Source organism: Eubalaena glacialis, chromosome 15, assembly GCF_028564815.1.
Source record: "Eubalaena glacialis isolate mEubGla1 chromosome 15, mEubGla1.1.hap2.+ XY, whole genome shotgun sequence".
NCBI lineage: Eukaryota > Metazoa > Chordata > Mammalia > Artiodactyla > Balaenidae > Eubalaena > Eubalaena glacialis.
Window position 1 is genome coordinate 79,257,678 of NC_083730.1, and position 13,910 is coordinate 79,271,587.

Sequence of the window (13,910 nt, forward strand, 5' to 3'; positions counted from 1 at the left end):
GATCTCACTAATAATTCAAAATATAAATCAAAATGAAATGCCATTTTGACCTGTCACGTTGATAAAGATTAATACCCAGGGTTCACAAAAATGGGCACTCTCATTCTCTGCTAAGGGAGTATAAACTGGCCAGGCTTCCAGAGGGCAACTGGCACTCTGTATCAAAGCCTTAAAAATGTACTGAATGCATGCATGTGCTTGTATACAGTACTTATCTGGAGCAAGGGTTGGGTTGGCAAACGATAGCCCACAGGCCAAAAACTGCCCACGGCCTGCAAGCTAAGAATGGTTTTTACATTTTCCAAGGATCATCAAAAAAAAAAAAAAAAGTGCAACGGAGACCATATAGCTCACAAAGCCTAAAATATGCAGTAAATGATGTTGATAGAAAAACATCTGTTGACCTCTGATCTCAAGAAATGCGCTGACTGCATTATTATTCAAATCAGCAGAAGACTGGAAACAATCCCCATGTCTCCACTGAGGAGGTTGGGTGAGTGTAACACAGTGTGTCCAGAGTAGAGAATAGCATGCAATGTGAAAAATGATGCTGTAGCAGAATATTCAATATTTAAAGATATTTATGACATAATGTGATGAGGGAGGAAAAGAGTTTCAAAATAGTTCCTACTGTAGGATTGCTTTTTAAAAAGAAAAGACACAGGACTTCCCTGGTGGTGCAGTGATTAAGAATCTGCCTGCCAACGTAGGGGACACAGGTCAAGCCCTGGTCTGGGAAGATCCCACATGCCGCGGAGCAACTAAGCCCGTGCGCCACAACTACTGAGCCTGCGCCCTAGGGCCCGCGAGCCACGACTACTGAGCCCGCGTGCCACAACTACTCAAGTCTACACGCCTAAAGCCCGTGCTCCACAACAAGAGAAGCCACCTCAAGGAGAAGCCCGCGCACCACAACGAAGAGTAGCCCCCGCTCGCCGCAACTAGAGAAAGCCCAGGCGCAGCAACAAAGACCCAATGCAACCAAAAATAAATTAATTAATTAAAAAAAAAAAAAAGAAAAACACAGGTCAACGTTTCTATACAAAGAAAAAGATGTCTAAGAAGATATACTCAGAATTTATTAGTGGTTGTCAGTGTATGGGATATAGACGTGGGGGATTGAGGGGAGCTTGCTCCAGTTTGCCTGGGACAGTCTTTACTCCTATAGTAATCAGACCTGTAGGTAATTAGCTCTGCATCCTGGTACCCCATCTGGTTAGCACTTCTCTCTCAACACAGTTTGGTTGGCAATTTATAGAGTGATAGGTAATTTTTACTTCTTGTTATTTAGCTACATTAAAAAACATTTCCTATGCTGAACTTCTACTACTTTCATGAGGAGGGAAATTGACAAAGTGTTCTCTCCTGTGTAGACCCAGAGTCAGCAAACTACAGTACGCAGGCCAAACGTGGCCCACTGCCTGCTTCTGTAAATAAAGTTTTATTGGCACCCAGCCAGGCCTATTTGGCCACCTCTCACCTAGGGCTGCTTCTGTGCTACGACAGCAGGGTTGAGTAGTCGTAACAGAGACCATACTGATCACAAAGCCTTGAGTATTTACTAGCTGGTCCTTTTTAAATTTTTTAGCAGAAAAAGTTTACCCACCCCTAGCATAGATGACTGGTGAGTGAGACCACTCCTTCTTGGTCTCAATATAGCCGGCCCTGTTTCCTGACCTTGACGATGCCCAAGATCCTATGTACCAGTCTTTCTGGCCCCCAGTTCCCTCCAGCTGAAGTCCTCAACTGATCCTGAAGCTCCCGTGCAGCAGAGGCTCCTGGGACCCTCGCCCTTGTCTCCCGCTCCCTGTGGGCTCCTCACCCCATCCCGTTACTGGCGCGTACCTCTGTGACGTTGAACGGGGCTCCCCGCAGCTTCACGGTGTGGGTGATGGTGCGTTCCTCCTGATTGGCTGGTTTCTCGGTCTGAGTGACGGCAAAGAACAGAAACGGCCACGGTGAGCTCCCTGGTGCAGCCGCAGGAGGTGCCGACCCGGGCGTCGCAGTGAACGCTCCAAGGCCCCTGGCGCCAGGGCCTGCTGGCAATGCCGGAAGCATCGTGCCTGCCAAGGACGTGGAGTCTGGCCAGAGCCTGCGGTAGGAGGTGCCAAGCCTCCATGTGCCCCTGAGATGAGGGCCGGAACCATAGGCCGGCTCGCTGGGGGCCTGCTCGCAGAAGGAACAGACCTCCTGGGAAGGAGCCCTGAGGTACGGTGACATTTGCTACCACTTATTTAGGGCTTATTCTGTGCCAGATGTTGTGCAAAGCACTTTGCAGACACAGCTGTCCTCTTGAATCTTTGAAACAATCTTACAGGGTTTGGGATGTCTTCTGTAGTTTTAGAATCGAAACAGCTCTGAAAAACCTAATCTTTTGGTTAATTCGTTTGGTAACAAAACCTGCCCTGACTTGGACTCATTTGCCGGCAAAGCCCGCTCTGAGCTGTTCCGTCACAATTTAGGGTTTACGTCTATCCCAAGTAGATGAGCAATCATTTCTAGCTTCACTGCAGAAATAGTCACGTGCTTTTATGGGATGCTGCCCTGTATAAGTTATGGGGTATCTCCCTGAAATCTGGAACTTCTGATTTCCAGTGCACACCCAGGTGCAGGGGTTTTGGAAACTGCACACAGAGACCAGTGCTCTGCTGAGCATCACCTTAGATGAAGATCAGAGGCCCGAAGAGAAGCACCTCACCCCATCCCATGGCTACTCCACATCAGCGCTGGGATTTGAACCCACGGCTCCCTGACTTAGCCACACTCGACTACCTCTTTAGAATATACATCTCCAGGAGAAAAGGACAGGAGGTGGCAATTAGAAGGGAAAGAGAATGAACGGAGGGAGAGGGGGAAGGAGAAAGAGGAGGAGGGAGATGAAGGAATGAAGACCCAAAGGATGTGTGAAGCTTCCCTAAGCAGAGAGGACCCCCGGGTGGAAGACGGGGCAGCCATCCCCAGAGGAAGCACCCACGTTTATGATCTAGACTCCAGAGCCCAGCAGACCTGGGTCTGGCTGCTGACCCCACCACTTCCCAGCTGAAACCTTGAGCAAGTCACTTCCTTTCTCTGGGCCTCAGTTTCCTCACCTGTAAAAGGGGACAAGAATCCCCATCCCCCAAGATTCCCGTGAGATTCAATGATAAATGACACGCCAGGTACTGAACCTCACATGTAGTAAGTGCTCAATTAATTTCATCCATTATTGTTGATTACGGGCTCACACCTGTCTACCTTGCTAGTAACTACAAAGTACAATATGTTTGGGATACTTTTTCAGCTCATTTATGCCCCCCTCCCCCCCAAGTCAAGAGGGGCAGGCAGCCTCTGCGTTAGCGACAGTAAATAAATTCAGAGAGGGAACATGCTTGCCCAGGGTCACACAGCAAGCAAGCAGCAGTACCGAGACCTGAAGGCAGGTCTCTGGGCCGCTGAGCTGTCTTTCCCCGACGTTACAGGCCTCGACAAAGGAGCTGCAGGGAACGTGGGCGAGGGTCAAGCAGACCTCCTCCCTCCCCAGGCTCCCAAACTCACCCCGATCCACACGCACCTCATCCACACGCACCTCGGCTCGGGCCGCCTCCCTGTCCTGCTGGGCAGGGGTGGTGCAGGAACCCTCTTCCTCGGCCTCGCTCCCCTCCTCACAGTTCACGGCTTCGTCTTCACTCTCCCCTGAGGATGGCGACTCGGCCTCCACCACCTTGGATTTCAGGTAATCCATGTCCGACAGCTCCTTCCGTACGGCTGCCTTGGGTTCGAGGCCGCTGTCCTCCTCTGGAAAAACGGAGAGGTTGGGAGCCGGTGACGGGTGTGAGCAAACGAGAGGGCTGGAGGGCAGACAGCATGGGGGTGTGACCGGTGGGTGGCACGTAAGGTGCCAAGCCTGAGGTGACCAGGGGCCCCGTGCCAAGCAGCCAGTCCCCAGTAGGTCCTTGAATAAATACCGTCAAATGGGGAGAAACTGATGGAGTTTTGACAGTTTCCGTGCTACACACTGAGAACTTCGGGGTTCCCTCACCAGCCTCGCCAACTGCGAGGCTGCGTAACTTTTTTGAGCCTACAGAGAGGACTCTCACTCCTTGATCAAAACACACCAGGGGCTCCCAGATGCTCTCAGGGTGAAACCCAAACTCCTCGTCGGGCCCGGTGAGCTCACTGGCTTCTCCGCCGGCTCCCACTGCTCCAGCCACCCTGAGCCATGTGGAACCCCCCCTCCAAGTTCCTGTTTTTCCTTCCCTCTGCACCTTTGCCATGCTGTTCCCTCTGCCTGGAACCCCTTCTCTCCCCCCATCCCTTCTGAGTCCCACCAACTCCCAGTGAGTCCTTTGGATCCCAGCTTTGCACAGAGACTTTACCAGCCATAAAACTCATGTTAAATTCATTCCCTCACCTTTTAACCAAAGTCGATTCCCGCCCCACGACCACGGCACTCACCATTCTGAGCTACAATCGCTCACAGGTCCATACGACCCCCCCATGACACCGTGACCCCCTTCTGAGGACAGAGATTCACTCCCTCACCGCCTTTGCTCAAGGGCCACCTCCTCGGAGGCCTTCCCCGGTGACGCTCCCGTCCCCCTTTCCTACTTTCTTCCCTTTCCTGCTTTCTCCCCGCAGCACTTGCGTCCATATCATATACTAAATAGGAGACCCATGTCTTTATTGTTTCTCTCCCCCACCAGGGCGACACCTCCACGGGGGCAGGCTTCCCTGTCTTTTGCTCACTCCTATATCCCCAATGCCTGAAGCAGCGCCTGGCATACAGTTGGTGCTCAATCAATATTTGAGTGAGTCATCAACTGACTGAATAAGGAACCAGGATTGGTCAAAGCCGACGTACCCGCAGGCGGGATAATCACTGCTCCACGGGGCAGCGTCTGACTCGCTGTCTCCTGGGCCCAGCACGGAGGGGCCCGGGGCCCCAGGTCACGTGCGCACAGGCCCGGGCGCTGCAGGGCGCGCACTCGGGCAGGGGGCACACCCTTACCTTCCGGGGCCTCCCCGGCTCCCTCCTCCTCGCTCTCCTGCCCTGAGTCAGAGTCGAAGTTCAGGTAGTCGTTGGCCAAGTTGTTCTTCCCTTTCGAGGGCTCAACGTCCAGGGCATCGTTCGCCCAGGTGGCCACCTGCGTCCGCTTCTGGTGAACCGACAGGAACTCCTGGAACTCGTTATCTTCCCTCAGCTGCAGGCGCCGGGCGGCAGGGAAGCGGGAAGAAGGCAGAACAGGCAGAGAAGGCTCAGGCAGGGCTCACCCTTGCTAACTCTTCGGAGGGTAAGCGCATCTTCTGAGGCCACTTCCCCCAGTCTCTAGAGGACCCCTGGGGCCAGCTGGGTCAGTCCCAGGGAGGGCGGCGTGGACTCTTCATCAGACAGAAAGACGAAGGCGCCACAGCCACGGCAAGGCGCTGCCTGCCGGGCCCGCCCTCGCTGCCCGCCCTCCGCTTGTCACCAGGACAGACTCACCTTCTCCAGTTCACCCGCTACCTTTTTCTTCTTGTCATCCTAAAAACAGAAGGCACAGGTGGTGAGGGTCACGATGAAAGGAGATGGAAACGCACTGCCCTGGGAGGGCTGCGTTCGGGAACCATCCGAGAGGGATTCTCAGGTCCCTCCCCCTCCCCTGCCTTCCCGGGGCGACCACCCTGCTGACACCCGGATGCGGCCAGGAGTGACCATCCACGCACCTTCTTAGTTTCTGGGGAGATGGAGTCTTTGTCTTTCGGAGGTGGCTTGGACTGGCTTGTTTTCTGGGCATGCTTGCTCCAGGCTCGGGGCTTTGTCGGGTCCCCAAACGACTTGCAGAACTCCACCTGCGAGGGACAGAGAGGGGGATGATGACACCTGCCACCACACCCGGCACAGGCCATTCAGCCACTGACTGGGCGAGTGGATGAATAATGTAGACCAGTGTTTCTCATCCTGGGACCAGCAGCATCACCATCACCTGTAAGCCTGTGAGACGTGCAAATCCTTGCATCCCCTCCCCCAGCATACGGAATCAGAAACTCTGGGGAAATTGTTTCCGCATACGCTGCAGGGGATTCACAAGCATGGGAGCTTGAGAACAGTGAGGAAGACCAAAGATGTCACGGTCTGGAAGGGGACAGGCTTTGGACTTGAGCGTGGAGAGAAAGAGCCAGTGGGTCACTGTTGACAGGCAGGAGAGGGCGAGATTCACACCCACTCACCGTGATCCGGGACATGTCGATAAAACTCTTGTTGAAATGGTTCAGCGCTGTTTGGGCCTCTTCCTCGGACTTGAAGCCGATGAAGCCGAACTTGCGGAACTTGCCGTCTTTGGTGAACTTGAGGCTGCAGTCCGTCAGCGTGCCGAAGGCAGTGAACAGCTGCCGGAAACGCCCCTCCTTCATCTAGGATGGAAGGGGGATGATGAGGCGGGGGGAGCCGGGGAGCCCTCAGAGCCAAGGGGACAAAAAGGGCTGGGAACCTGAGGCCCTGGGATTCCCCGGAGGTGACCTTAGAAGGGGCGGTGGCAGAGCATGCTTTGCAGCTGGACCCGGTTCCAGCTCTGGCTCCAACACTTACTCGCTGTGTGACCTTGAGCAAGGCCCTTCCCCACTTCATTGATGAGGAAATCAAGACTCAGAATGACTGCACTGAAATCTTCCTATCCTGTGGGCTGCTAGGAGGCTAAGTAGACCTATTGTACAAGCAGCCCAGCATCATGGTTGCTGCATAGTAGACACCTAATAAATGCCTGTCACAATGATGTGTGAACTAAGGAAATGGTAAACTACACAGTGCCTGCAAATTGTGGTAGAAAGGAGTATCCATCTTTATAGCTTGCTTTTAGGACTCCTCATAAGCATGGCTCTATGTCCCTATACTGAGCTCTCACTTTCATTTCTTGGCTTATTTACCCAATGACTATCTGCTGACTCCCACTATGAAAGATAAGAAACCTACACCATCTATTCCTCCCTTCCAGTCTCTGTTATTTATTGGGTTTTTTTAAACTTTTTATTTTATATTGGAGTATAGCCGATTAACAATGTTGTTATAGTCTCAGGTGCACAGCAAAATGACTCTGCCATACACATGCATGTATCCATTCTCCCCCAAACTCCCCTCCCATCCAGGCTGCCACATAAGACTAAGCAGAGTTCCCGGGGCTATACGGTAGGTCCTTGTTGGTCATCCGTTTTAAATCTAGCAGTGTGTACATGTCAACCCTAAACTCCCTAACTATCCCTTCCCTCCACCCTGTTATTTATTGTTTTTAATTCTTCCATCATTTATTCTAAATAGTACACTTAAAAATATCTATTATTGATCCATTCGTCAGCTTTAGATAGCGTCTCTTGATGCCTCACTCTGATGGATGAGGATTTTAGCATGGCTACCCTTCCTTCCCCTCTCAACTACCGTCTCATTTTGCTTCTCAGTATGGCTGTGTCTCTTACCATTGCATGTCTTGTTTGATGAATGAAAGAGTTAATAACAGTAGTAGTAGTAGCTAACGCTTTGAGAGCTTACTATGTAATTACATTAAGGGTTTTGAGATGAGGAACTTGTCAAGAGACGCAAGCCGTAAAGATGGTTACTCCTGGAGAGAGATGGAGGATAGGATGGAACAAAACACTGTGCTTCTCGTTTTATACTGAATTTTAAAAATCGTATGATAGGTGCCCCCCCCATCCGCCAGGGGGGGAAAAAAGGTAAAGTTAAAAAACCACAACAATGAAACAGAAACGGTTTTATGTTCTCACTCTTTCTAAGGAGTACACAAGATCTCTCATGCCATCCAAACGGCACATTGTGTATTTTGGGAATGAGTTTACTGGCCACACCAGTCGTGTAGGGGCCTCTCTATCCAAGAAAAGTCATAGTGAAATAGGTACGGATGATCCACTTGGGCACAATGCACTAACCGTCTGACACCACACATTCAACTATTTCTTCACTCATTTATTCAGCATGTATTTACTGGATACCTACCACGTGCCAGGTTCTGTGCGGACTCTAGGCGGAGACAAGTATGACTGGGTCACCCCTCGATAAGTGGTTTAAAGCCCTGCACACTCACTCAGTTTTCTTAGACTATTTATTCCTACCTTCCCTAAAGGCGGGAGTGGGAACTGGAACGCAGGTCTTCAGTCTATTGCTCCCCACTTTCCTCCCAGACAGTGTCCCGAGTGGGAGAGGGATACAGGCGGAGTGTCTGACCCAGTCACGAGTCAACCCAAAAAAGCGACTGACAAGAGGGCTGTGGGAGCAAGGCATTCGACACAGCGTGGGGGCTGGCATGTCCCGGGGAAGGAGGTGTCTGGCTGGGATCACGTACCATCGGGCCGGCTGTGAAACCCTGAGCAGGCACTGTCCCTCTCTCCCAAATGTCAACTGGGAATGTGCCGAGAAGCCTGCCCCTTTCGGGCTCTGAATCCTCCGGGAATCCTGCCCGAGATCGAAAGCCCCTCAGTTCTCCCCAGGCACCTCCCTCCCAACCTCCAGCTCCTAGCTGGTCCCAATTTCAGATTCTCAAGTCCAGGCTCTGTACTCACCCCATCTGGGAGGTTCTTCACGATCAGTCGCGACATGGCGCACGGTCCCACTGTTTTGATTCCAGCACGAATGGCCTGCGACTACCACCACCACCGAACTTCACGCTACCGCTCTGGGCGCCGCCATCTTCCGCAAGCCGGAACCGAGTCACGTGCTCCAGGCGTAGCCCGCCCCCTCCGGAAGTAGGCGTGGCCAAAGAGAGCAACGCAAGGAAGTTACACCCTCCAAGGGGTGGGCCTGAGCGCTTGCATTCTGCGCAGGCGCAGGCTGTTAGGCGGCGCCTGGAGAGACCAACGTAGTGGCCAGGCCGCCAGGGGGCGCTGGTCCCTAACACTGGCGGGGGATTGCCCGTAGGCAGAACAGCCTTTTAGCTCTGCTTAGGCTCGGAAATCGTTTTAGCCACTTCCTGTACTTAAACAGAATCCTGGCCCAAGATAGTTAAGATGCATATCAAAGGAATAATTTCAATGAGCCTAGGCTCTTGCATCTTCCCATACTAAAAGTGCTAAAATCATTAACTCGAGATGTCTGTTTTTGTGATTAGCAGTAATCTTTTGATATTCAACTACATTTTTTTTTTCCCCCAAGCGGAAAAAGTCATATATCCTGTCATCTCCCTTACCTCTTTGGAACAGCCCCTCAGAGCTATCTGAGAAGCTGTATCCTCCCGGGCTTAAGTCCTCAGTAAGTCTGCTGAATAAAACACAATTCTCAATTTTTAGATTATGCTTTTTTTTTTTCAGTCAACATAGGATTATGGGGTGTATTGGTTCCCTACCACCTACTACAAGTTTCCAGAGACTTAGTGGCTTAAAACAACAGAAATGTATTCTCTCACATTTCTGGAGGCCAGAAATCCAAAATCAAAGTGTCAGCAGGGCTGGCTGAGCTGCCCCCGGAGTCTCTGAGGGAGGACCCTTCCTTAGTCTCCTAGCTTCTGGTGGTTCCAGGGGAACCTTGGCTTTGTGGCTGCATCACGCCAATCTCTGCCTCCGTCTTCATGTGGTCTTCTCTCCTCTGGTGTCTGAGTCAATCTATCTCCCTCTCTGTTCTCTCATTAGGACACCTGCTATTGGGTGTAGGGCCCATCTTAAATCCAGGATGGTCTCATCTCAAGATCCCTAACTTGATGTCTCTAAAGACCCTTTTCCAAGTAAGGTCATGTTCACAGTTTCCGGGGGAAGGATGTTGGCGTGTCTCTTCAACCTATTACTTGAGGATTTACTTGCTTGGTAGTAGGTTACTCTGAAGGTCAGACTTCGCCCTGTCCACATCTTACATAGACTGTCTATTCAAAGAAAACACACACACCCATGTAAAAATGTACCCTCAAGCCTAGAGTAGGTGACAAGGGGTCACTGTGTTTCCAAGTCATTCATTTATTCAACAGCTATTTATTGATATGTATGAAAGTGCTCTTTAATTAAATGACAATTAGGGGGTTGTTTTCTGCACACTGCAACCCTGGTCAGAACTGGCCAGAGCAAGCTTTACGAGGCAGCGCTGAGATCTTAGCCTTTTATGAGAGGGCAAGTGTGGGTTGCCCAGCCAGGCCTGGTTTCACGTACTTTTCTTTTATCATTTTCAGGAACTGCCTTTATTAAAATGTGCAACTAAACGTAGCCTTCCCTAAAGAAATGCACAAATCAGAAGGCCTTTCAAAGGTATTAAAAGAAAATGGAATGCTCTCGGCTAATCGCACGACCCAACTCTGGGCCAAGAAAATATGGTCCCCACATGTCGGGGAAAGGAAGAACCGTTCCTGGGCTGTATATCCCTGGGCTTTTAATAAACAGTTAGGTTGTAACATTATTATTAGCCTTCCTGCTTTCCTGCCTTCCCGTTTTGTCTCCGGCCTCCTTTTCTCTCCCACCAAATATTATCCAGGGGCACCTGGCCCCCACCAGGCTGGGCTCTCTGATTAGACACGGGGATTTAAAAAAAAAAAAAAAAAAAGCAGGTAAATCTAACATCTAAACTAGCTCCAATCAATCACGGCTGCCTTCACAAATGTACTCAGGCAATGAGAAGTCTGTCTAGGCTCTGTAGTAATTAATGTCCCACCAGGGAAAGGCCAGCCGTGGGGAGAGATCTTGGAAGGGTTGCAGGATGGAGAGAGGAGAGAAAGTTGGACCCTTGACTTCCTCCACATGAGGCGTCTAATTATGAAAAAATGTCAGACAAACTCCAATAGGGTAGGAGGGGAGACATCCTACAAAAATCCCTGACCGGAACTCTTCAAAATTGTGGAGGTCATCCAAAACCAGAGACGTCTGGGAAATTGTCACAGCCAGGAGCAGCCTCAGGACGCAGGATGACCCAGTGGAATGTGGGATCCCAGATGAGATTCTGGAAAAGAAAAAGGACACGAGGGGAAAACTGAGGAAATCCAAACAAAGCACGGACTTCCATTAGTAATAACATATCAATATGGGTTCGTTCCTTGTGACAAACGTACCAGAGCAATGTTCACAGTAGGAGAAACTGGCTGCAGGGTGCGTGGGAACTCGAGTATCCTCACAACTTTTCTGTACATTGAAAGCGATTCTAAAATAAAGAGTTTATTAACTATCTCTTTAAAGAGACATTTTGAAGATTAAAAGAGAAGGATGAAGGAGGTCAGTATTTATAGAGGTGGAATAATTGCCAAGGCATATTATAAAAGGGCAAAAAGCACGGTGCACAAGGATATTCCCTTTGGTGTAGAAAAGAAAGGCGCAGGGGTCTCTCTGCACACCTGCTTCTGTACACTGGGCAGCAAACCGTGTTCTGGGCCGGATGTGGCCTGTCGCCGTTTTTGTCATGGCCGCACAGCTGAGAAGGGTTTGCACATTTTTAAGTGGTTGAAAAAAATATCAAAAGAAGAATCACGTTGCATGACTCGTGAAAATGATATGAAATTCTCATTTCTCTGTCCATCAATAAAATTTTATTGGAACCAAGTCACACGTGTTCACTTATGTCTTGTCTGTGGCTGCTTTTGGAGACAGCAGAGGTGAGTCATTGCGACCAAGGCCATATGCCTGCAAAACCGAATCTATTGACTGCCTGGCTCTTTATAGAAAATGTTTGCTGATCCCGTGCTTGGCTATCTCTGGGGCAATAGACGAGAAATTGGTAACAGTGATTTCCTCTAGGAAGGCAAACAGGATGGCTGGGGGAAGGGGTGAGTGTTTGATCTATTTTTTAAAAAATCTAATTCATTTACCAAATGCAGAAGCTGGGCTCTTTGGGGCGCATGGGTTGGGGGCTTGAGACATTTTAAGTAGAAAAGGTAACACCCCAAAGCATTTTAGGCATCACTTATTTGACTGTTTAGAAGGGCTTTCCAAAGGTAGCGCTCTGGTCATGGTGGGTCGGCGTGCTATCAGGGAAGGCTTCCTGGAGGTGGTGAGCCTTGAAAGCTGGCAATTGACTTGTTTGGAGGGTTATGTGGAGAAGGGGCTTAAGGCAATGATGTGATTAAGTTGGGGAGGAAGAGTTGGGACTCCACATTTTGTCCCTGATCCACGTGGCAACAGTGTTGTAAACTAGCTATTACCCATGTTTGTTTGTTGAGAGGAGTAAAGGGAAGTGTAAATGTCACAGCTCAGAAGTCACACAGCCACGATTCCAATCCAGCTCTGATGGAGCGAGTGCTAGGATGACCTCCGTTATTCCCTCCCTTTCTCCACATCCTCGGCGTGGAGGCTCAGAGTTCTTCCCATTGGGAGAGAGCCCGTTTCCCCTTCTTGCATCAGGACCCGCTGGGAGAGTGGTACTAAGCAACAGAATGAGGCAGAAGCAGCGGGACCACATCTGAGCCTTGACGACGCGGGGCCCATGTGCTGCCACGCTCTCTGGGAGCCCCACACACCCTGAGGACAAGGCCAGGTCAACCTGCAGGAAGAGAGACACATGGCCTGGTCACTCCACTGCCCCCGGTGACAGCTACCCAATTACCAAAGAGGATCTGGTTTGAAAAGACAGTTCATCTCTTGACTTCAGCCTCAAGGTCCTACGAGGTCCATCTGCTGACCTCTGCTCGCCTTCCACTCAGCTCTGGCCATACCAGCCACTTCTGCTTCTCAGATGTGCAAACCTTGTTCTCACCTGCCATGGGTTGAATTGTGTCCCCCCCCCCCAAAAGATATATTGAAGTCCTTGGAACCTGTAAATGTGACCTTATTTGGAAATGAGGTCTTTGTAGATGTAATTAAGTGAAGGATCTGGAGATGAGGTCACTTGAGGTCATTTTAGATTTAGGGTGGGTCCTCATTCCAATGGCCGGTGTCCTTATAAGGAGCCCACGTGGAAACACAGACACACAGGGAGAGTTCTGCATGGTGACAGAGGCAGAGCCTGGGTCATACAGCCACAAGATGAGAATTGCCAGCAACCATCAGAGTAGAAGAGGCCAGGAATAGATTCTCCCTCAGAGCCTTCAGTGGGAGCATGACCTGCCCACACCTTGATTTCAGACTTGTAGAGTCTCCAGAACCGTGAGAGGATACATTTCTGTTGTTCTAAGCCACCCAGATTGTGGTGATTTGTTACAGCAGCCCTCGGAGACAGACACATCACCCCAGGGCCTTTGCATATCCTGGGCTCCCCCTTCAACCCTTCATCTGCCCAAGTCCAGCTCATCCCTGGGGCCTCAGCTTAAATGCCCCATCCTCAGAGAGGACACCACAATCTACGTTAGGACCACGCTGATTTGGCCTCTGAAACCACCCTCCACCTCCCTCAGCCATTTGTCATCCCATAGATATTCGCTTGTCCACATTTTTAATGCCTGTTGCCCCCAGACGGAAGCCTCACTGGGCAGGGGCTGCCTCTGCCTCTGCTCGCTCGGGTGGGTGATGTGAAGGGCCGCCCATCTCCCTTTCCATGAATTCAGGATGGTTTGTAGGACTCCTCCTCAGCGGCAGGAGGCTGCCTCACCCCGTCCTGCGTGGTCCTGGTGCAGTGACTGATTGATGTGTGTGCGGGAGCGGTTATAGAGGCCCAGCCTCCTTGTCCAACTAGGGGCAACCCTGAAGTCTCAGCCCATCTTCAGAATTCTCTGGAAGGTCAGCCGAAGCCTCTTGTGACACCGCAGCACAGCTTGACTTCTCCTTCTGCGCACTCCTACGTCCTTCCCTTCCCAGGTGCTCCCTGTTCCCAAGATCAGTGCTCTTGTTAATGTCCATCGTGTCCCCCCCCGCACCCCCATCCCTTTCCTGCTTTTCGTTATTGGGTAAGAGGCTTCTTTACTCAATGGGTCTTCGTGCTGCCCATTTAGAAAGCCTGTCTGCAGTTCTAGAGACTGGCCAGCAGATGGCGCCAGAGGATCATGTATAAACACGTTCGGAGCAGAGGAAACAAGGGGAAAATCCTTGTGAACCTGAATCTACAGAGCGGGAGGTTT

The 13,910-nt window shown here is 50.8% G+C and overlaps 1 protein-coding gene across 2 annotated transcripts in view; it reads right to left on the bottom strand.

Annotated features, from left to right (window-relative positions):
• Nucleotides 1-8,651, bottom strand: part of RBM19 (RNA binding motif protein 19) — a 120,939-nt gene extending 112,288 nt beyond the window's left edge. For both annotated transcript variants that reach the window (XM_061169404.1, XM_061169405.1), the window contains exons 1-7: nt 8,521-8,651; nt 6,187-6,369; nt 5,683-5,808; nt 5,462-5,500; nt 4,988-5,180; nt 3,551-3,774; nt 1,846-1,926 (exon numbers count right to left, since the gene is read on the bottom strand). In XM_061169404.1, the coding sequence (XP_061025387.1) occupies nt 1,846-1,926; nt 3,551-3,774; nt 4,988-5,180; nt 5,462-5,500; nt 5,683-5,808; nt 6,187-6,369; nt 8,521-8,556 (882 nt within the window). In that variant the 5' untranslated portion in view covers nt 8,557-8,651. The remainder of the gene's footprint in view (nt 1-1,845; nt 1,927-3,550; nt 3,775-4,987; nt 5,181-5,461; nt 5,501-5,682; nt 5,809-6,186; nt 6,370-8,520) is intronic.
• Between the last annotated feature and the right edge of the window lie 5,259 nt (nt 8,652-13,910).